This window comes from Fundulus heteroclitus, chromosome 3 (genome assembly GCF_011125445.2).
Source record: "Fundulus heteroclitus isolate FHET01 chromosome 3, MU-UCD_Fhet_4.1, whole genome shotgun sequence".
Lineage (NCBI taxonomy): Eukaryota > Metazoa > Chordata > Actinopteri > Cyprinodontiformes > Fundulidae > Fundulus > Fundulus heteroclitus.
In genome coordinates, this window is record NC_046363.1 from 30,287,832 (window position 1) to 30,311,482 (window position 23,651).

A 23,651-nucleotide genomic window follows, 5' to 3' on the forward strand; every position below is an offset into this window, starting at 1 on the left:
GAGGCTAGTAGAAAATGGTACAATTTAAGTTTGCAAAATTTTTGCATTTTATTAATATAAATATAAGGCAATGCAAGTTTATTTATAAAGCACTTTTCAGTAATAAGACAATTCAAAGAGCTGTACATCCTTTAGTAGCAGTCATTAGACCTTATACAGAGACTGAAAAAATACATTTTTTTTGAGAAATTTCTTTTGTCATATTTATGAGTGTCTAGTGTTTTTATAACATGTTGGAGATAGGGGTTGCATTTTCTTATTTGCTGATTCCAAGGTTAAGAGAATAACTAACTGAATGTCATCAGAAGTCCTAGAGGTGTCTTGGGATGGCATTTTTAACTAACCTATGCACTTTGTTTCTTGCCTCCTGTTGTTACAAAATTTTCTACAACCAAACAGAATTTTAACTGAACTAACATTTACAAATTGCTGCCCAAGTTCATGAAAAACTTGTACTGCAACAGACGTGGGCAAAATAACTAAAGACCATGGAGGTGAAGACGCAGAGCAATCAATGCCGGCTGGCAACACTTCCTCTTTCTCCGAGGACCTGCAGTCTCTGAACCATAGCCTCCAATGAAAAAACGGGCCGGCTAAGCTATCCTCATGCTGATATGATATGACAAGGTTGAATGATGCTATTCTGCAGTGTGTTGCTCAGATTGGACACTTTTTTTTTTTTTTTTTGGAGCCTAAGTGGCCTCTCTGGCAGAATGCCCAGCCAGCTTTTTAATACCATTTGGAGTCGGGTTAAGCAGTCTGAGGGAGCTGCTCATCTTTTCAATCAGCCGGTGGCCACAGCAGCGCATTCTTGGAAATTAGTGGAGTGGACCAGTCTATACCTGAACTGACCCGGGTGTAGAATGCCCGATGCAGCAGAAATGAGATATGCCAAACAGCTGGCTGTCCTCACCCTGTGCAAGGGTAATTTAATAAATGTTTGGGCATATAGTCAGGTTTATCAACCCTCCGAGGTTATTCAAGGCTGTTATTGGTGTCACTTTAATAAAAACATGAAAAAGCTCAGCCTTCACAGCTTCAGCAGCTGCTCTATGAACTCAGAACATTCAAAGGATGTGTCATTAAGAAAGCCAATGATCCTCCTACAGGGAATTCATCACAGGCAACACAATGTTTATAACTACTTACACGCAAAATGAACAGTCAGTTTTGATGATGTGGCGGCAATATTTGTCAGTTCCCAGGACAATTGGACAAAACAGTTTAATGAAATTTCCATGTGAGCCACTGAGGCGTTCATGAGAATGTGCAGCATTGCATTTTGTTGTTTTTGAGTAATTTTATTTTATGATATTTATCTCTAAAGTCCCCTAATCCCCAGACCATCATCTGCAGGACACCATGAATGCATTCCACTTCTGGGATTTATTTCACATAGTTTTAATGATATCTGTTGTCGAGCCGCTAAATGAATATGGGTAAGCAGATTCAAAAGTTGAAGATATTTGATGAAAAAAAAAAAAACCTCTCTTATGAGCACAATTGGCAATGGTTTAAATCTAGCTTAGCTTGTCCAAATACACAGTAAGAGTCATCCAAGGACACTATACAGGGTAGTGAACAAGTTGAAATCGAGTCCAAATAAATCCGGTTAAAATCCAGTTTTATAATTCATTATTTGTTCCAATAACATTCTCTTAGATATACTGCAGTTCATTCCTTTTATAGGATAAAATATAAATGTCATAGACCAGTAACATTCCCTGCCCACAGCCATCACCATCCATAATTAGAGTTACTGCAATATTTTATTTTCCTTGAGGTTATGAGTTTTGTGCATACTATAAATACATTTAATAAAGTTCAATCAAAAAGGTCTGTGAAAGTACAGATTTGCAATGTAAGTTAGGCAAAATAACACAACCAATTATATTGAATACCTTTATTTTAATAAACAGCACAAACATTTTAGTCCTTAGTCCTTCAATGCTTTCATTATGTTGTTCATCTTTGTTAAAACAATTGCAGGCACATTGCAAATGTAAGAGCCTTTGTCAATACTTTTAGCCTTTTTTAGTTGTTTTATATGTACCCAATATGCTGCTTGGTCTTATTGGGCCACCTTTCTGTCCAGATGGGTTTTTTAATGCATGTGTTGGACCTGCTCAGATTTACCACGAAGGCTATGTGGACACATCCAGGAGCCCTAATCACAAAGGTTATTATGACATTCAGTCCAGATTTTAAAATAAAAACATCAAGCATACTGGCTAATTGAGTGTTATGTGTGCTCTTTAGACATTTACAGATCCAATTTCCACAGATCTTTGTACACTTTTGACCCATTACCCTTATGTAACACTTAAAACATTTCCATCAGTTGTGGAGCTTTGAATATGGAATCTGCAGATTGACAAAAAACTGGATTAGCTATGTGATGGACAAATAGATGAATGACAGGACAGATGGAGAAAGGCGTAGATTAATGGATTCTTCTTTGCTAACCTAGAAACATATTTGTATGAACCCTGTTGATGAGTTAGGTAGCCAAACAAAACAATACCCCCAAAAGAGTTATGTCTCTGGTTTGCAGTTCCTGTTTTCTTTCCTTCTACCTGCTCCCATTTGGGTCTTGAGTGTCTGTTGTTTTATATTTTTTGTTGCTATGTAGACATTTTGCAGATTGAATAAAGGAACCATAAAAATCACATGCAAATATATATATAAAAAGAACTGCTCGTTATCCAAAATAACAAAAAAACAAAGGCAAGCTGCTCCTAATATCTTTCAATGAACCTGCTACGCGTGTCAACAGGCCTGCCGTTGACGCTGGCGGGCTTTTGAACTACAAATTCCTTGTGGCTTGTGAACTCGAACTCTATTGGTGGAGCAAGTGACCCACTGAGCCAATCAGGGCGAGCCTTCCAAGAAGCAGAAAAAGCTGAAGTTGTGCTATTTCCCCCCTCGACGAGTAACGTATGTCTGCGGTGAGTTTTGCCATATTATTCATGCTTATTTTTAAGCGGATGTCATTGTTTTTTTTTCTGGAAATGTCGCGGTGCAATATTTAACCTGTGGCGAACACATACGGAGGATTTCAACGGGGGGAGACAGCTAATGTTAACTTTTAGTCTGACGCCGCCATTATACCACCGAAGAAGCACATCCCACCCTCCTTCTCAAGTCTTTTCTTCTTCTTCTTCTCCTCGGTATCAGAAAGTAAGCAGCACTGATACGACTAGTAAGACGGGGAACCCGACTCCGTCCGACGCGGCTTCGCTCCCCGTGAAGGAGGACGAAGCTGGCCGAGTTGGCGCAGAAGCTGGCTACCATGCCGGGGATACGTTAGCCATGTTACAAAAAAAAAAAAAGATGGCCATGTTAGCGGCGCTGCTCTGCTCGTAGATAAAGCCAGCGTCTCGAGCTGCTGCTAGCTTAGTTTAGCCTAAATTTGAACGCTTACATTTGCTTGCTTCTCCCTCCTGATCGGACGCCCGGCAACACAGAAACACGAGGATTCACGTTATGCCATCGTGCACATATCATTTATATATATATATATGCATATATAAAATAAAAGCTATGTTTAATTATTTGGCCCTTTTGTGACTCGGCTGCCGACATCAGCGCAGCAGTAGACAGTGTTGGTTAGCCGTAGGTCAGCCTCCATTCACACTAATCTGACAGGTCCTCTACTTTAGGAATGAAAACACGAAGACCCCACCCTATCTAAACCTTGGGCATGGAATAAGGGGTCTAACTGTAACAAATGGTGCTTGCATGACCCCGTTTTATGGCCTCTTAGTTGCTAACCTGTTACCTGTCTAAACAGCTGAATGTTAACCTTTACCATGTTAAGTCAAAGCTGTTATTTCTATGACATTTTTTAAAAACAATAATCGGATCAAGGTGCTGCGCAAACTATTAAATCATGTAAAACATGAGCAGATAGAACAACAATAAATGCAATAAATATAATTTTGCACAATAAAAGCCAACATAGTTTGTTGAACTACAGGTGCAGCTTAACGAACTGGACAATCATTGAGAGGGTTTAACTTGTTTCTGTCCATTCATTTCAAACTCTTTTTTTTTTTATTTCACAATTACAGGCAATGAAAGGTCAAATTCCTCAGAATAAAAACTGAATCTTACATTAAACCACTAAAAATTAGTTTTTAATATGGTAATATCAGCTTACTAAAATGCCTACATAATTTGTAGGTGGGACTTTCGTGTGATCAACTGCATCATTGCATGGAGGTGATCAGCCTGTGGCTCTGCTGAGATGTTACAGAAGCCTAGCGTGGAGGCAACAATACAGTAGAAAGCCATTCAATGACAATTCTGCAAAGTAAAGGGAACAACAGAACTGGTTCCTTTATCATTATCATTCTACAGCAGGTTCCACAGAGGTTTAAGGCAAGGAAAGGCAAGGCAAATTTATTTGTATAGCACATTTCAGTACAGAGACAACGCAAAGTGCTTTACATGAATAAAATATAGGAAAAACCCCCCAGAATAAAAGCATGTAGGAATAAAATGTAGAACTAAAATAGAACATGGGAAAATAGAAACTAAAAGCAAACATTAAAAACAGTTGGACTATAAAGTTGAACTAATGATGTTTCAGTAAAACAGTTAAACTAGAACAGTTGAAGGCAATCCTAAGCAAATGTGTTTTTAATCCTGATTTAAAGAAACTCAGGGTTTCCGCATATTTACAGTTTTCTGGAAGTTTGTTACAGATCAGAGGAGCATAGGAACTAAATGCTGCTTCTCCATGTTTGGTTCTGGTTCTAGGTATGCGGAGTAGGCTGGAGCCAGAAGACCTTAGTGGTCTGGGTGGTTGATACACTGATAACAAGTCTGTGATGTATTTAGGTGCTAAGCCATTCAGGGATTTATAAACTAACAGAAGTATTTTAAAGTCTATTCTCTGAGATACAGGGAGCCAGTGTAAGGACTTTAGAACTGGGGTGATGTGCTCTACTTTCTTAGTCTTAGTGAGGACACTGGCAGCAGCGTTCTGGATCAGCTGCAGCTGTCTGATCCACTTTTTAGGCAGGCCTGTGAAAACACCGTTGCAGTAATCAATTCAGCTAAAAATAAATGCATGGATTAGTTTTTCCAGATTCTGCTGAGACATCAGTCCTTTAATCCTGGAAATGTTTAAGCTTCTATGGAAGTCGTAACTATAACAAAAACTTATAGGAGCACAAATAGTTCCTGCTCACGTCTGGTGAGGTGACTTTGCTGGCCTGTCATTCCAGTAACACCATGGTCATAAATGCAGGTATTGATACTTTTACCAGTGTAGACCGGGGCCATGTCCTGAAATCAGCATATTTATAAATCAGCATCACCATGTCAGCCTAAGCAAAGCATGATAGCCACATAGCCACAAAGACCAAAAAACATTTAATAAAATAAGGTTATATAGACCAAGCCTCCATCCCGATAGTGTTTTGATGGTCCTTTTTGGGACTAGATATAGCCCCAGTACGAGCGCGATGAACAGATATAAACAGAGACATGGCATCTGAAATGCCTCACAAAAAAGCGGCAGCTCGGCATGATTGAAGACCAACCGGTATTAATTAAATAAACTGATCTACAGCAACTTTAAGAGCCTCATATCAGAACGTTTACTCATCAACGCAATCAACTCTGCGATCATATCTGAGCAATCAGCGGGTTTAGCGTCTGCTTCAGTGAACACCAACGTTCATATTCCCAGTGACATTCCAGTCTTTATCCTCTTGGAACCATATATTGTTTTGTGGGGGTGTGTTTCACTGGATCTTGGACAATTCTTCATTGTTTCGCTGGGAGATGCTAATAGCCGTTAGCCGTTCCTAACAGCCTAATTGATTACCACGTTCCATGCGTGTTACTTACTTCCGTGAAGATCGTAAATAAACACGAAAGGCTTTATTTACTAGCAACTTTAGCAAAAACAAAGCATAAAACAGCAAAATAACAACTAATGCGCCAGCAGGACAATCTTTGATAAAAATGTTGTTGTTGCAACCAGAGTGTACTACTGACATAAATAAAAAAGTCAAATAACGTGGCTATGCAACTTTAAAGGTGCCATGATGTCACTTTATGAACCATTTCATGTAGTCGATATTCCTGCATATGTAAATTCTCCAAATAATTGCATAAAAAAAAAGTCATATTGTTTTGTCAGGCCAAATATCCCTCGTCAGTAAAAAGGGTTGGTTGGGGTAATGATATGCAGCTCTACCAAGTTGACTTCACTCTGATTAGCTACAACCATATTTGGAAAACCGGACCAATGCGCCCCTCTCCACCTCACCACTTTCTTCCTCCATCCACACCTCCCTTCTCACCGCAACACTCCGCTACAAATCCATTATGGTTTTATGGCTCGTTGAGGTGTTTGCGTTGCAGGTTGTTGGACCGTTTAAAGCCTTTGGACAAAAGGCTTTAAACGGTCCAAACTGGTACAGAAGATTTTTGTTTGTTCGTTAGTTGGAAAACCCAGACTTGAAATCCTCCACACAAACAGTCTTCTGTAAAATCCTCATAAACTCTTCCGTGATTCTCTCATCCTTTGAGAGAGAGAGAGTGGACACTTCATGCATTTTTGATCACCCTCAGACATATCAGCTCCTCTTTTTAGTAACCGCTGTGAAGTTACTTTGAGGTCTGAAATGGGATTATTTGTGCTCCGCGGCTTCAGCGGCGTCAGCCTCCTGTTCAAGCCGATAAAGGGAGGCTGATCTGGGGCTGCTGTCTGCCTTCTTCCTATCAGGTCAGCCGGTGAATCAGCTGGGGGGGGGGAGACTCTTTGATTGATGGTGTGTTCTGATTGGAGAATATGAATTACATAGAAAGACAACCTACATAGAAAGACAAACCGTTTTCTGATCTGGCCGCTTCTGAGCAAAGCAACAAAGCTGGTATTCAGGTCTGACTCCTCAGGGCACAACAGACCATACAATACCCCCAAAACCCCAGAAAAAATTAATTTGTTGTCATGTCCCCTTTAAAGTACCAACTCCAACTGCTGCCACCACCTAGTAAAGCCCCACCCCCCAAAAAATTAACATTTAAACATCTTTCATAAGATCTTCGACAAAGAATAATGACCATTGAACATCTGCTGCTTCATTATGTATTTTTATTCAGGCTTTTGCAAATTAAAGGGGCAAATTAGTGGACCTTTCAGATCTGGAGCCGGTGCAAGCGAATTTCTTTGTTTAATCATAGGGAAGTATTTTATGCACCACGAGGTTTGATTGGATAGCAAACGCTGCAGCGGCTGTGTGTTTTGATTGTTGCTCCTCTCAGCAGCAGCATGAGCCTGACTGCACCTCTAGTGAGACCAATTACAATACGATTCTAAATGCTGTTTAAGCCAAATTTCAGCTCAGACCATGAAATGAAACAGGCAGAGGGAGAGAAAGAGAGAGAGAGAGAGAGAGAGGGGCTCTGTGAGGTCTCCACTCGAGCAGCAACCTTCATGGTGAAAATAACGATCAGCTCAGGCTCACTACGCGATGAGTCATCTTGGCAACTTTAGGAAATCTTGGCTCCTGCTCCCCCGGCTGCCTCCGTGTTGCACACACTCCTTTTTATCAGGAGAGGGCAATGTTCACAACCTAACTCAACATGCATTGCACTGGGAGAATCTGTACAAGCTTCACGTACAGCTCTCGCTCACATATTCAAAGCATGCATTCGTTTTTTGTTGAACCTTCTTGTTTTTTTTTTTTTTGTTTCCCCCCTTTCATCTAAGCCCAGTTTTGTATTTCTGTGTTTCTTATGAGATCTTTTTGATTTCTTTTGCCCCGCAGTCATGGAGACTACATCGGTGTACATGTGCTTCCCCTGCTACCAGGAGTTTGATACTCTAGAAGAAGTCCTTCAGCACCAGTTGACATGCACCGCCGAAGAGGATCAGCCCAGCTCATCTGGGGCGGATGCTGCCCCTGCTGACGTCCCGGTGCTGCAGACTCAGGTAAGCAGCGGGACGTGCAGCACAGGGATGTCTTTGTTTCATTCAGCCACAGAATAAAGAAGAAATACTGCATCAAGTGATCACATGAACCCCCCCCCCACCCCCTTGCATCAAATACAGAGAATGACATTGAGTTGACAAGGAAATCTGTGGTCATGAAATCCACAGTTTACTGCGAGCCGTCACACTAATGGCGACCTTGGAGAGATGATCACTTAAGCACTTAACTTTGACTTGCTTGTGATTATTTACTGGCTCGTTTTAAAGTGTCGCCACACATTATTACCTGATTTAGATGTACTTGAGGCTATGATTATGACCTGGGATTACTGAGTAGGACTTCCTGGAAGAGATATTGATTGTGAGAAAATTATGATACCGGATCATTTTCTTTATGGTGCAGATTTTCAGTTTAATGCAGGGTTGTCAGACTCATTTTGGTTGAGGGGCCGCATACAGCTTAATCTGATCTCAAGAGGGCCACACGAGTAAACTCATTGCAAGATTAAATAGAACTAATAAAAGTGGACTTGTTGTTGATTTTTATATTAAATTAATTTCACTTTTACACAATATATTATGAATAACCTCAGCATTTTTAAGAAAAGTATGTGCAATTTCAACAATACTTTTACTAAGTTAAACATTTACTTAAGTGCATTATGCATAAGAACTGATCACAGTGATTGTACAATGTTGAAAAACATTTATTCATATTTTTTGGAACTTAAAAACACTGTCCTGCATGACAAAATACATCAAATAGATAAAAATTAAGAAATGATTTAAATTTTTCCACACTTGAAGCTTAATCTGCTAATTAAAACACAGCGCCCCTCGTGGAAAATATAGGAACTGCATATTTTCAATTAAACAAAATACATGTTTTTTTTCAATAATTGTTTTATCATTCTCTTCCTTTTATCTTGTCCACTTGTGAAAGTCAAAACTGATGAGCTCTTTGTGGCATCTTATTGCCACATTGCCAGACAGGACACTGGGAAAAAAAATTATAATGATAATGCATTTAGCCACAGGGCCGGACTAAATTGTTCGGCGGGCCGGATCCGGCCCGCGGGCCGTATGTTTGACACCCCTGGTTTAATGTATTTTCTTTGGAAAACAAAAAGGACAGAAATTGCTAAAACTAAAATGTAAGACACAAACAAACACAGATGGATAACAAGCCAACATTCATCCTGTTTTATTTTATTACTTTCATGCTGTAATCGGGTTGTGTCGGAAGATGGAGCTGGAAATGACATCACACCCAAGTTGGGAGCGTCTTGGTTGCGAGTGGGAAGACTACTATAACTACTATTAGCAATACAGGCCAAAACTGACCGATTTTCTTTGTTTTATGGGTTCAAACCCAAAGCAAGCATGTTAACAAATGGAGATTTCACAGCACAATGTGTGCCGTTGGTCTAAGGTGCTATAAACCACCAGAGGGGCCTGGTTTAAAGGTTGGGGTAAGTTACACTTTAAGTAACCAATTAGAGACCAGCACGAAGGCACACGAAAGCCAACATTTTCAAAACGTACAGACGCACTCATCTGTCTGCACCGCGCGGCATTGAAACATTAAACTTAGGAGCCCCGCACAGAAAAGTGAACCCAAACTGGAATGTAAATGCTGAAGTATAAAAACTCACACACATTTTAGGAGAGAAGAGATGCGATAAATACACTTTTAATTTTGTAATTTATGTCTTTCCTGTAATTGTGATCGGGGTAGTGCCTGATTGCCCCCTACTGACAAGCCGCCGGTTTATTTTACGCCCTTTTTTTTTAAGCCAAACACCTTGTGTGTTTCATCAACTCCCATTCAAACCGTAGCGTCTACTTTCCCTCCAAAGGCTCTGTGGACATTAAATCTGTCCAAGCTTTTATTCGCATTAGTCAAAACAGGGGACAGCAGGCCAAAGCATGAGCCACCGTCCACACACGGTAACACGGGTTCAGGCTGAAGTTGTGCCTCTCCTCTTCGGAGACGACTCATCTGAAGCAGGCACCTCAGAGGCAAGAGCATCTCGGGTCTGAGAGGAGGAGGTCGCTGCTTTCACCCCAACAAAACAGAATAACGCCTTAGCACATTGTTTACCAAAGTAACGAGTCACTAATGAGATGACGGCGCAGAACCGGCGGCGGTGCCGGAAGTGGAGTAAACATAAACACAACGACAATGTTTATAGACGCCACGAGATATGCAGCGTTCCACGTTGTTGGTAGAAGTTTGTGTCCAAGAGTTTAATTTTTAAAACAACAGGACAGCTAGTAGCATTTAGCAAAACATAAGGTGGAGAAGTATGAGTGAGTCCTGCCTCATTGTTCTACTTCTGATTGACTGTGTTTGTAGAGGAAAAAAAGGCAAAGGGATCGGGAGCAGAAGAGAGTAACATAATCAAAGATGGAGACCAGATTGAGGTCCGCAGCGCCACATTTACATGATATCTGCCGAGGTCGGATGAATCACCAGAATGTTCCCCATGATTCAGTCATAATGAACCGTCTGCTGCTTTACAAATCTGGGACGATCCTATTCTTCTGTGGGCGAGTCCGCTGTCTGTGTCATTATTTCTGGATTTAATCCTATATATTCCTTTTTTTTTTTTTTTTTACAATATCCAAATCCCCAGTTTGACCACATTTACTTTTGAGACTTCAACCGGTTGCCTTTTTTTATTCTTTTATTTTTTTTACATGATTTATTTATATGTATTTATAAATACATATTTATATGTATTTATATATATATTTTCTGTCGTGCTCCATTTACAAAACCCTGTTTGGGAGTTTATTTAGTACAGCACCAACTCGCGCTTCTAAAATAAGGTGTTTTTTTTTTTTTTTTTTTCCTACTAAACCTGGACAGATTGAGCTGAGTGTCGGGACAAATCTGGCACTTTATTATTTTGCCTTTCCCCTGACAGCTTCAAGAAGCCCCCGAGGTTAAAAGCAGTCTTTGGCCCTCATTTAGCTGCAGGGCAGGGCTGTCTGAGCCTGTGCCCGGGACTTCCATCCTTTACAGTCTTAAACATGCGTCTATAAAACACTGTGACACTTGTGACAGACAGATTACGTCCTGAGTCGCCAGCGGGCAGAGGGGCATGAGAAATGCTTCAGTCAGTGCCACTCGCTCTCCTGACTGATCATTCGTTGGCCTTCTCGTGGACGAAGCAGCTGGAGAAACGCTATAAAACCGACATGCCTTATGGCTTCCTGGCACATGCCTTGCCACAAGCGGGCTTTATCGCATGTCTACGCTGTGCATTATCTGTCGTAATGTCCGTCCCTGTAATGTGGCGTTAATGTAAAAAGCTGCTGGTTAACGTGTGGAGAACGTCGTGCAGATGTCTTGACCAAGGAAGTCAGAATTAGTCTTTTTTTTTTTTTTTTTGTTGATTTTTAGTTTGTCAAAAATAAGCTCAGAAGTTCCCATTAGCTCCTTCCGTCGTGGTTTCATTTCAATCTCAAAATAGATTTCTTTCGTTTTGATTGCTTTGATCGGAAACCATTTTTTTGTGACACAGACTCTTCATTTTATTTTGTTGCCAAGCTCACTAGTTCCGGTTTTCACAGATCTTCCTAAGCTCGTCCCAATTCTTCCCAAACACTAAGTGCTCTTTGCCGTTTTGGCTTTCTAAATTGGTGCGCGGCCGTCTGTTGTTGTTGTGACGGTACATGTGCAACTCACAGATTACGTCATTTCTGACTTTTTGCATTCCAGTTTCCCTCTTGTCGGACAGTGGGGGAAAAAAAAAAAACAGATATTTGCACGAAAGCCATTGTGAAACGGCTGATTGGCTGCATGTTTAACTGAGTCTCAGAATGCGCCTTAAAGCCGCACTAATGGTGGCATTTCTTCATTGTTCGTTTACCCTCAATGACTACTGTTGTAGGACAGTGCTATGGTCACTGTTTTTGTTTTCAATTCAATTCAATTCAATTCAATTTTATTTATATAGCGCCAAATCATGAAACATGTCATCTCAAGGCACTTTACAAAGTCAAGTTCAATCATATTATACAGATTTGGTCAGATTATACAGATTGGTCAAAAATGTCCTATATAAGGAAACCAGTTGATTGCATCAAAGTCCCGACAAGCAGCATTCACTCCTGGGGAAGCGTAGAGCTACAGGGAGAGTCGTCTGCATTGTCCATGGCTTTGCTGCAATCCCTCATACTGAGCAAGCATGAAGCGACAGTGGGAAGAAAAACCACCCATTAACGGGAAGGAAAAACCTCCGGCAGAACCGGGCTCAGTATGAACGGTCATCTGCCTCGACCGACTGGGGGTTACAGAAGACAGAACAGAGACACAACAAGAGAAACAAAAAAGCACAGAAGCACACATTGATCTAGTAATCTGTTCTACATTAGATGGTAGTAGCGGGTGAGCCGTCTTCTCTGGATGATGTCACAGTTAACAGAACGCCAGACCAGGTGTACCTACTATGAAGAAAAAGAGAGAGAGCAAAAGTTAAAAGCTGAAATTACGACAGTCATTTCAATGTAATACAATGCAAAACTGGAGAACAGTAGACTGAAGAACAGTAGAAATCAGTAGAGTGAGAAAATTAGACCCTGATGTCCTCCAGCAGCCTAGGCCTATCACAGCACAACTATAGAGATAGCTCAGGGTAACATGAGCCACTCTAACTATAAGCTTTGTCAAAAAGGAAAGTTTTAACATTAGTCTTAAAAATAGATAGGGTGTCTGACTCACGGACCAAAACTGGGAGTTGGTTCCACAGGAGAGGAGCCTGATAGCTAAAGGATCTGCCTCCCATTCTACTTTTAGAGACTCTAGGAACCACCAGCAGACCTGCAGTCTGAGAGCGAAGTGCTCTGTTAGGAACATACGGGGTAATCAGAGCTCTGATATATGATGGAGCTTGATTATTAAGGGCTTTATACGTTAGAAGGAGAATTTTAAATTCTATTCTTGATTTAACAGGAAGCCAATGAAGGGAAGCTAAAACAGGAGAAATATGATCCCTCTTGTTGATTTTCATCAGAACTCTTGCCGCAGCATTTTGAATCAGCTGAAGACTTCGAACTGCATTTTGTGGACTTCCTGATAGTAAAGAATTACAATAGTCCAGCCTTGAAGTAACAAATGCATGGACTAGTTTTTCAGCATCACTCCTGGACAGAATGTTTCTATTTTTGGCGATATTCCGGAGGTGAAAAAAGGAAACTCTGGAAACCTGTTTAATATGGGATTTAAATGACATGTCTTGGTCGAAAACAACACCAAGATTTTTAACTTTATTACCAGAGGCCAAGTTAATGCCATCCAGATTAAGGGATTGATTAAGAACTTTATTTTTTGAAGACTCTGGCCCAAAGATTACAACTTCTGTCTTGTCAGAATTTAAATGCAGGAAATTTAAAGTCATCCAGCTTTTGATGTCATCAAGACATGACTGCAGTCGAAGTAACTGATTGGATTCATCAGGATTTATGGATAAATATAGCTGAGTGTCATCAGCATAACAGTGGAAATTAATCCCATGCTGTCTGATAATTTTGCCAATCGGAAGCATATATATAGTAAATAGAATTGGTCCAAGGACTGAACCCTGTGGTACTCCACAAGTGACCCTAGAGTTTGAGGAAGATTTATTATTAACATGAACAAACTGGAATCTGTCTGACAGATAAGATTTAAACCAGCCTAATGCTTTTTCCTTAATCCCTACAGTATGCTCAAGTCTTTGTAGGAGAATATTGTGATCAACTGTATCAAATGCAGCACTGAGATCTAACAGGACAAGTATAGACACAAGTCCATTATCTGAGGCCATGAGAATATCATTGGTGACCTTCACCAGAGCTGTTTCAGTGCTATGATGAGCTCTGAAGCCTGACTGAAACTCCTCAAGTAGGTCATTACTTTGTAAATGTTCACATAGTTGATTAGCAACTACTTTCTCAAGAATTTTAGATAAGAAAAGAAGATTAGATATAGGTCTGTAATTTACTAACTCATCTTGATCAAGAGATGGTTTCTTAAGTAAAGGTTTAATAACAGCTACTTTAAAAGCCTGTGGTACATATCCATTTACCAAGGATAGATTAATCATGTCTAAAATAGGACCACTGATCAGAGGGAATACCTCCTTAAACAACTTGGTTGGGATTGGGTCTAACATACAGGTAGAAGGTTTAGATGAAGCTAAAATTTTAGATAGCTCAGAAAGCTCTACTGCTTTTAAACAGTTCAGACACTGCGCAGGTTCTAAGGATTCCTCCAATGCTGCCTCACTTACTGAGGATGAGGTAATCATGTTTGGGAGGATGCCAATTATTTTATTTTTAATGGAATCAATTTTATTTATGAAGAATCCCATAAAATCATTACTGCTAAGAGCTAAGGGAATGGATGGATCAACAGAGCTGTGGCTCTGGGTAAGTTTGGCAACTGTACTGAAGAGAAATCTAGGATTATTCTTATTCTCCTCAATTAATGATGAAAAATATGCTGCTCTAACTCTGCGAAGGGTCTTGTTATACAACAATAGACTGTTCTTCCAGATTAAGTAGGATTCCTCTTGGTGTGTAGAGCGCCATTTTCTCTCCAATTTCCTAACATTGTGCTTCAAGGAACGCAGCTCTGAATTAAACCAAGGAGCCAGCTTCCTGTGAATAATCACCTTCTTTTTCAAGGGAGCTACATTGTCTAATGCAGAACGCAATGACGAAGTCATACCGTTTACAAAGACATCTATTTGTGAATTGGAAGAAACAACATTGCTGCCATCTACAGGGCATTTCTGCAATACGGAGGATATTAAAAAGGGGACAGACTCTTTAAGTTTTGATACAGCATTATCCGATAAAGATCTACTATAATGGAACCCTCTTTTGGGGGTGGAGAACTCAGTTAGATTAAACTCAAATGTTATTAAAAAATGATCAGATAGGACAGGGTTGTGAGGAAATACTGTTAATTCTTCACAATCAATGCCATATGTCAGCACAAGGTCTAAAGTATGGAGCCGAGAGTGCGTCGGTTTATGCACATTTTGAGCAAAACCAATTGAATCTAGGATAGTTTTAAAGGCTACACTAAGGTTATCGCATTCTGTGTCAACATGGATGTTAAAATCACCCACTATAATAGCCTTATCAGTATTTAACACCAAATCAGATAAGAAATCTGACAACTCATCCAAAAACTGAGTGTAAGGGCCTGGTGGACGATACAAAACAACAAACAGAAGAGGTTTTATTGCTTTGCAGTTTGGATGAGGGAAACTGAGGGTTAAATGTTCAAAAGAACTGTAGTTATTAATTGGCCTGGGACTAATTAATAAATCAGACTGAAAGATGGTTGCCACTCCTCCTCCTCTTCCCACAGATCTGGGAATGTGGAAATTTGAATAATTGGAGGGAGTTGACTCATTTATACTAACGTAGTCCTCTTGTAGCCAGGTTTCTGTGAGACAAAACAAATCAATCTGTTTATCAGAAATCAATTCGTTAACTAACAAAGTCTTTGGAGGGAGAGACCTTATATTTAATAGACCACATTTAATTGTTTTATTTTTAGGTTCAAGGTGAACCGTATTGATTTTTATTAGGTTTTTATGATTTGTTCTTTTTAGATAAGTTTTTGATCTGTTAAGTTTTGGCCGTGGGAAAGACACCGTCTCAATAGGATAATGGATGGGTAACAGTACAGAAGCTGCAGAGAGGTGTGTTAAACTACGGCTCTGCTTCCTGGTCTGGACCCTGGATTGTCAGCATTTAGGAGGACTAATAAATCCGGTTTTAACACTTACTTTGTGCAAATAAACAGCACTGATGCGTCGCGTCTTGTGGTCACTTAAAAGTAAAACGGGTTGAATTTATATAGCACTTTTCTATGGAGCTAAAACAGCGACAGCTTGCAGTGACATTAAAGGGATTTGGCGTTGTAAAATCAAAATTCAAAAATGAAACCGTGAAAAATCACTTGCAATGACAATGAAAAAGAGATTTGTCATTGAAAAACTTGACATTGAAAAGTCAAACATTGTTAGAAAGTAAAAACTTATGATGATATTTTCATTTTATGCTGCAGTTTTTTTTCGATGAGAGACATTTTCACGTCACTGCAGATGTCACTATAAGATGACACTGTTTTGCTGTTAGGGGCGGGGCTAAATTGAAGGCCCCTTCATGGGCCCTCCGTTTTTCTATTAGTGACGTTATGGAAAGCTCTGGTTAAGTACTGCTGCTCGACCACAAGAAGGCTATTATTTTCATTAATATTATCCTAATTAGCTTGTACAGCTAATGATTGTAGTGACATGGAGCTAAACCAGTGACAGCAGGTAGATGATGAGTACCTGAAAAACGGATGGCCCATGAAGGGGTTTAATTTAGCCCCGCCCCCAACTAAAGGAGCTCTGCAGTGACGCGAAAACGTCTCTCATTGAAAAAAAACCACCACATAAAATGAGAATATCATCCTAAATTGTTACTTTCCTAACAATGTTTGACTTTTCAATATCTAATTTATCAATGCCAAATCTCTTTTTTGTTCTCATTGCAAGTGATTTTTATATGTTTAATTTTTTTCAACGTTTGATTTATTAATGCCAATGTCACTGCAAGCTGTCACTGTTTTTAGCTCCGTGATTTTCTCAAAGCTTTTTAATCTGTAGACACATTCATCCATTGGAGATCGCCAACACAAACACATTCATACACCAATTGGTAGGCAACTTGCGGTTAAGTGCCTTGCCCAGGGGCACATCAATGTGTGGCAGAGGGAGACTATAACCTCTACCCACTGTGCCGAACGAATGGCGCCACAGGGTCGGCACTTTTGTGTGCCGTCGCTCGGCTGACATGGAGCCGGCGGTTCGCACAGCGGGCGACAAGCCATAAATACAGCCGCACAATGGCGACGCTTTCATTTACCTGCCACTCCAGTCTCCTCATTCACTCTCCTCCAGGCTCGCTCCTTTCTCGACTTGTCTAGGTAGTAATGACTGGTTGAGGTTTTTTCTCTTTTCTTCGCATTTTCATTTCCAGGCCAGGTGATATGCACGTAACAATAGCGAGGCCCAGGGTTTCAGGATATCATTTCAGTCTAATGGCGCAGTAGGCGGTTTGCAATTTACATTTGCTTTTGCATTTTTTTTCTCCCCCCGCTTGGCTTCCTGTTTAATTACTTGCTTTGCAGTAATTAGAGACTCTAACGGCAGTTGTATTCACTTTACTTGAAGAGTTTCCCAGGCAACAACAGCACCACATCTCAGCTGAATTGATGCCCAGTTAGGTTTCTAAGCGTTAAACGTTTTCAGTTCGTAAAGCTGTAGCCCGCCATGTAACAAAGAAATACTAGAATTATTGTTGTATGTCGCGGGTATATAGCGGGAGCGTTGAGAATAAATCAGCGTTCGGCTTGTGACTCACTTCTTTTTTACGCAATGTCAATAATCTTTTCAGAGCATGTTAATTTTAAGATGTAATTCCAATAGGGAGGCTTTTTAAAACAGCCCCAACCACGTCTGAAGGTTGTCTTTATTACTCACACATCAGAATATCACTACAGCCCACACGTCATTAGTCTCTGAGTCATGTTGAACTGGACTGATTGAAGCGGCTCCAGATTTATTCAACCTCGACCTCGAGGTTCTTTTTTTTTTTTTTTTTTTTTCTTTCCACCGTCATCCAAGTGGAAAGGGAGAACAGATATAAAAACCCGGAGGAGTGACCTGGTCCCCCTCGGCGGTTCTGACTGTTGTTGTTAAAGGTGAGGCCTCGTCTGGCCTACCTGAACCTCTCAGACGGACCTCGGTTCTGGGTACAAGCCGCTCCAATTGAGCTCAGTTTCCCAATAATCAACGCCCGTTTTTCCTCCACTTGAAGAAAGAAAGTTAAAAATGAAGATTACAGGTTGAATTTAATTTAAAACATGCATATTGATTGTTAATATGTATTTTCTTTTCAGCAAAGTATTATTGAGTTTTTTTTTTTTTTTTACAGAAACAAGACAGCAAACCCTCAAAAACAGGAAGTAACTCAAGGAGGAAAAACAACAAACAAAAAGAAAAACTAATTGTTATTCTGGTGACAAGGCAAAAACATACTTATAGTCACACAAAGCAAAATAAAACACAAACAAAACCAAAAAAAGTCCACAGTGGTTATCCAAAAGACATTCAAGAAGGAAAAAAACATCTTACTCAGAGTCAAAATGCATAGTTGGTTGTTCTATATGGGAGATAAATGGACGCCATGTCAAATCAAACTTTGTCACTGATCCATACAGTGTATATCTAATTTTTTTTTAATAAAAAAAAACAAAAAACAAAAACATAACATCCCTTATCCATCTTCCAAATGAAGGGGGCGGCCGTTATTCCCATTTCAAAGAATAAGCCGACATGCTAGAAGGGAGGAGTAGGCCCATACAGTTCAATTGCGGCTCACTGAAGGGAAATATTGTTTACTGATAAACCAAAGAGTCCAATGAAAGGGAAAAGGTGAATGGTAGCTCCAGAAACTGCTGAATAAACTTTAAAAACTGAAGACCAGAGTGCCGTTAGGCCAGGACCAAAACGTGTGTTAAAGAATAGCAGGTGCTTGTTTACGCCTATCACAAATAGTACTAGAAAAAGCTGTTCCTGCGTAACAGTGAGTGAGAATGCTAATCTGCAGAATGATTTGAGCAGAAGAGAAGAAATAGCTGAAAAACATTGAAATCATATTTAAAGAATTTGAAAAAAAAATGAAGAATGTGAAAAAATGTGAAGAATTTGAAAATAAATTAAAAAATTGAAAAATTAGAAGAATTTCAAAAAAAATTCAAATAATTGAAAAATGTGAAAAATTGGAAGAATGTGAAGAATTTGAAGGAATTTGTATCAATTTGCATTGATTTCGATGGGAACAGCCAAAAAAAAAAATCACACAAAAAGTGAAATATTTTAAAAAGTGTAAAAGTTAGCATAACCATGAGATATAGCAGGCATGCTGGGAGCGAGCCGAACATTTTGATACCAAAATTGTTGAAATCGGTTGAAGTATGCGGGAGTAGTTAGACGCAGACGTAATATTAATAATAAAGAAAAACAGGAAAACAATAAGTGAGAATTAACATCACGAAAAATCTTTGACAGTTTAACCTTAGAGACATATGGAGTCTATGTACAATAATATGTATTTCATTAAAGAAGAAAAGGTCTTGTGAAACATTGAAATTAATGAAATCTTTTCTCTTTTTTTTTTTTTTTTTTTTTGTTTTCCAGCCGCATGTAATAAACATCACCAAGGCAGTTGAGGTCCAACAGGGAGAAGCCTCAGAGAGCGCCGTCCCTCAGCTGGAAGCCCACTCGCTTTACCCCTCTGTGCAGAATATTAAGAAAGAGCTCGAGGAAGGCGCAGAAACTGAAAAGCAGTCATCAGACCAGCCCAGAATCCTTTACCAGTGCGGGGATTGTGATAAACTTTTCAAGAGCCTCCCAGAGTGGCAGCAGCATCGCAAAGAAGGGACCTGCGAGAACGCCGCCTCCAAGTCGGCGGCAGACCCCAACGCTGAGACGGAGATCTCCCCTGGATGAAAACCAGGCCGCCTCGGTTAATCCGGATGATTCTTCTCCGCCACTCGGCAAAAGCAGCAACACCCTTACGCCCGGAGAGGAGGAGATCCCCGAGGAGGAGACGGCCGAGGTGCCGGCTGCAGAGGCCTCCGCGTCTCAGACCTCCGACGGTCTCGCGGCTGAGGCGCCCGCTTCAGACGATTCGTCTCCGAGGAGGAGAGGCATCGCCAAGAAGCCGAAGCCTGAACCGGTCCTGCTGTGTGTCGACTGTGGCTCATGCTTTGGCCTGGTGTCCGAGCTGGTGTCCCACCGCAAGACCCAGCACGGCTTTGAGGAAGCCCTGCACCGCTGCTCCGTTTGTGGGGAAAGCTTCCTGAACACCACGCTGTTCCTCTACCACCGCAAACAGCACCGGCAGAAGGGGGAGGAAACGGTGGCGGTGGTCCCTGAAGAGACACCGAAGGTTTACGCCCTGAACAACGGGAGCCAGATGCAGGAGGCACTTTCCTCCTCCGACGACGCCGCCGCGGCGCCCGCCTTCACGCAGCCCGAGTTCTTCTTCTGCGCCCTGTGTGGGCAGAGCTTCGGAGACGGCAAAGGCCTCGCGACGCATCGTAAGGAGAGCCACGGCATCAGCGAGCCGCTGCACACCTGCCCCCACTGCGGGGAGGACTTCATGAACACGACGCAGTTCCTGTACCACCGGCAGCAGCATCGCCTCACTTCAGCGAACCAGATGGCTCCCAGGGCCGAGACGAGCCAGAGATCGGCCGACGTCAGCGGTGAGGAGGGCGCACAGAGCTCAAAGAGGCTGCTCTCCCCCTCGGCGGGCGACTCGGGTTCTCCCCCTCCTAAGAGGGGCCGCCCTTCGTTCAGGATCCTGAGTGCTAATGCACTCCATGGTGAGTGGGAATCATTCTGGTTTTGCAAACATATATTAGTCCCCTCTTTTAACCTTTTTACAGTTTCTCATGTTTCAACCACAGTATCAGTGCATTTTTAAAAGAACTTTTTAAGTTGATAGATTTTCTGCATGTTTTTTTTCTGCAATTATAGCTACAGGTGTTTTAGGGAATGTCTCTGCCAGCTGACCAAAGCCTTTCGTCTGTTCTTTGGAAAAATGGCTCAGGCTCAGTCAGATTGAATGGAGGGAATGTTTAAACATCAAGAAAAAGTTTTTCTATCTACTCTGTTGTAGGGCTGGGCGATATGGATTAAAAAATAAATCTCCGGTTTTATCATACCAAATCCGATTAATCGATTTTTTTCGTTCTTTTTGTTTCATAAAAAGAAATTAAAGAACTGATTTTAAAACCTTGCTTTTTATGTCAAGCATTTCATCAGGGAGTTGACCTGAATTCAAAGTGCAACTAAAAACAAGCTGTGAAACATGCTTGTAAAACAAGATGGCAGCCGTGCCATTATAAACAATGAAAATATAACATAACATTTGCTGCTAGTGGTTTTACACATTGAGCTAAGAACAGGCTTCACTGCACTTGTGAACTTCAAACTAAGTTAAAAAATTTAAAAAAATCGAATTAATTAATTAAATCGATTTATCGCCCAGCTCTACTCTGTTGTTTTTCTGCTGGACGTCAGCTTTTCCTCCAGTATTGCCTCGTCTTTGGCTCCATCCATCTGCCAGTCGGCTGTGACCAGCTTCCATGTCTCTTCTGTAGAGTAGCATCCCCCCACAGCGTGATGCTGCCACACGAAACATTTGACTCACAATAGGGCCTTGTCACATATCATGACTTTACTGATTTCTAAGCCAGTACCTCAGTCTAGCTACGTACAAAAGTTTGCCTACTAAAGTATCGGGTCCTGTTCGCTTATTCTACTTTATTTTTGTGTTTTAGAACTCACTTTTGTGTATGTTTACCACAACAAGACCACATGACCGGAGGTAAGACATTGCGCAGGCATGCAATGAGTAAAAAAAGGAGAAGCAATGGAGCTGAGCGAGTCAGCTGGCAAGTGGAGGTGCGAAAAGAAATTGGGAAAAGTCCAGAATCAGGTGTGATCTTGGACTTTTTGGGTCAGTCTTTGACCAAGATGAGCTTTCCCTTTACTTTGAGGCACTGCAGGACACAGTAGCTGCGTCAGATCTGCTGATCGCGTCTGGTGCAAAGTTCTATTCAGTAGGGCTGGGCGATAAATCGATTTAATTGATTAATTCGAACTTATAATTCTTTAAGATTTCATTTTTGGAAAATCTGGATTTTATTTTGCCAATACACTCATTGGGTTTCCATGAAGAGAACAGCATGTGATGCTGAATATATGTTTAGGCAAATGTATTGTCAAAATATTGTTAAGTGGAGACTTTTTTTTTTACCATAATACGAGGTACTTCATTTACCTGTTTACTTTTTTTTTAACTTAGTTTGAAGTTCACAAGTGCAGTGAAGCCTGTTCTTAGCTCAATGTGTAATACCACTAGCAGCAAATGTTTTGTTATATTTTCATTGTTTATAATGGCACGGCTGCCATCTTGTTTAACAGGCATGTTTCACAGCTTGTTTTTAGTTGCACTTTGAATTCAGGTCAACTCCCTGACGAAATGCTTGACATAAAAGCAAGGTTTTAAAATAATTTCTTTAATTTCTTTTTATGAAACAAAAAGGAGGAAAAAAATCGATTAATCGCATTTGGTATGATAAAATCGGAGATTTATTTTTTTAATCCATATCGCCCTGCCCTACTTTTCAGGCTTAAAAAAGATCAAGTAGACACTATCAGGACGATTGGCAATATTGTTTTATTTGAAGATAAATATGTTTTTTATCATCATAGTACATGACTGGGCCCCTTTTAAAGCTTTGTTTCAGCTAAAGCTTTTCTTCCTGCCACCATAATGACTTTATTTATGGACTGTATGTGGAGCTATCACAGCGAGGGGGTCTGAGCCGTATTTACAGAAACTCTGCAGGAGTTTTGCCCAATAACTCATGTTTTTTTTGTTTTGTTTTGTTTTTTTGTGATCAGGGAACAAAGCCTCCAAAGATGAGTCGGAGGGCAGCGCTGCAGCTGACACGAACAACACGAACCAACCTCCGCCTGCCAAGCTGCTGCAAGACTGGTCCAGAACGCCGCTGCCCCACGTTTGCCCTTACTGCGGCAAAACCTTCACCCGGCGCGTCTTCCTCCGCAGCCACGTCTACAGCCACACGGGCGAGAAGCTCTTCACGTGCAAGGTGCCAGTCAGGACGCCTAATCAAAGTGTCCCTTTCCCCTGAATCTGAGGGGATGACGCGCTTTGATGCAAAGATCATTTAGGCCGTGCGGCTGACTTTGATGAGATGATGTAACACTTCTAAGTGTGGAGGATGACACAGTTTGAACCTCCGGGCTCATTAAATCTGACAGCTCCCCCAGTGTCTTTGAACAACAGGAAATGTTTTAAAAATTAGATTCTGATTAAGCGTACCTATATGGAGCCTGTCAGGTGTGGGCATCCGTGGATAAATTACAGATTTTATAACGGTAAAAAAAAGAAAAGGGGGCCCTTACCCAGTTGTGGAGGCTTTTATGATAAGGATGAAAGGATTTCATCAAAAAGAAAAGGGAAAAAGAAGAAAGCCTCACATTTTCATTTGTTGTATTGTCAAAAACTCTTTTGTCAAGAGAGCCTTTCAATTATAGCATTCAGCTGTACAAATGTCTTTGTTTCCCAACAAGTAATTAAAACTCCTGTAATCACGTACATCTCGCTAATCCTCGTTGTTGTTGTTGTTGTTGTTGTTGTGAAGGTGTGCACAAAGTCGTTCACCAATTCCCAGAGCCTGCTGCGACACAGCATGAACCACACCGGCAGCAAGCCCTTCTGCTGCGACGTTTGTGGCAAAAGCTTCTCGCAGGCAACCACCCTGAAAAGACACCAACTCATTCACACGTCAACGGAGCCTCCACGCAAGAGAGGACGCAAACCAGTAAAGCCTTTTCCTTTTTCTCCTCATTAAATTACTTCTGAGATGCTTTGCTCACACTGCGGTGCTCTGCTACGGTAATTTATACCCCTCGCATAACGTTTTGTGCATCTTGTCGCGTTACAGCCGCAAACAGCAATGCGTTTTATCTGATAGGCCGACAAATGGCAGCGGGTAATTGTGGAGGTGAAGGCAATCTGAACAAGGTTGTTTTTT

At 40.9% G+C, this 23,651-nt stretch overlaps 1 protein-coding gene across 1 annotated transcript in view; it reads left to right on the forward strand.

Annotated features, from left to right (window-relative positions):
• The first annotated feature begins 2,866 nt into the window (after positions 1–2,866).
• znf574 (zinc finger protein 574) overlaps positions 2,867–23,651 on the forward strand; it is a 36,819-nt gene continuing 16,034 nt past the window's right edge. Inside the window, 6 exon segments of the mRNA XM_036127787.1 lie at positions 2,867–2,948; positions 7,791–7,954; positions 19,213–19,447; positions 19,449–20,405; positions 22,495–22,703; positions 23,259–23,438. Of these exon segments, the coding sequence (XP_035983680.1) occupies positions 7,793–7,954; positions 19,213–19,447; positions 19,449–20,405; positions 22,495–22,703; positions 23,259–23,438 (1,743 nt within the window). The 5' untranslated portion in view covers positions 2,867–2,948; positions 7,791–7,792.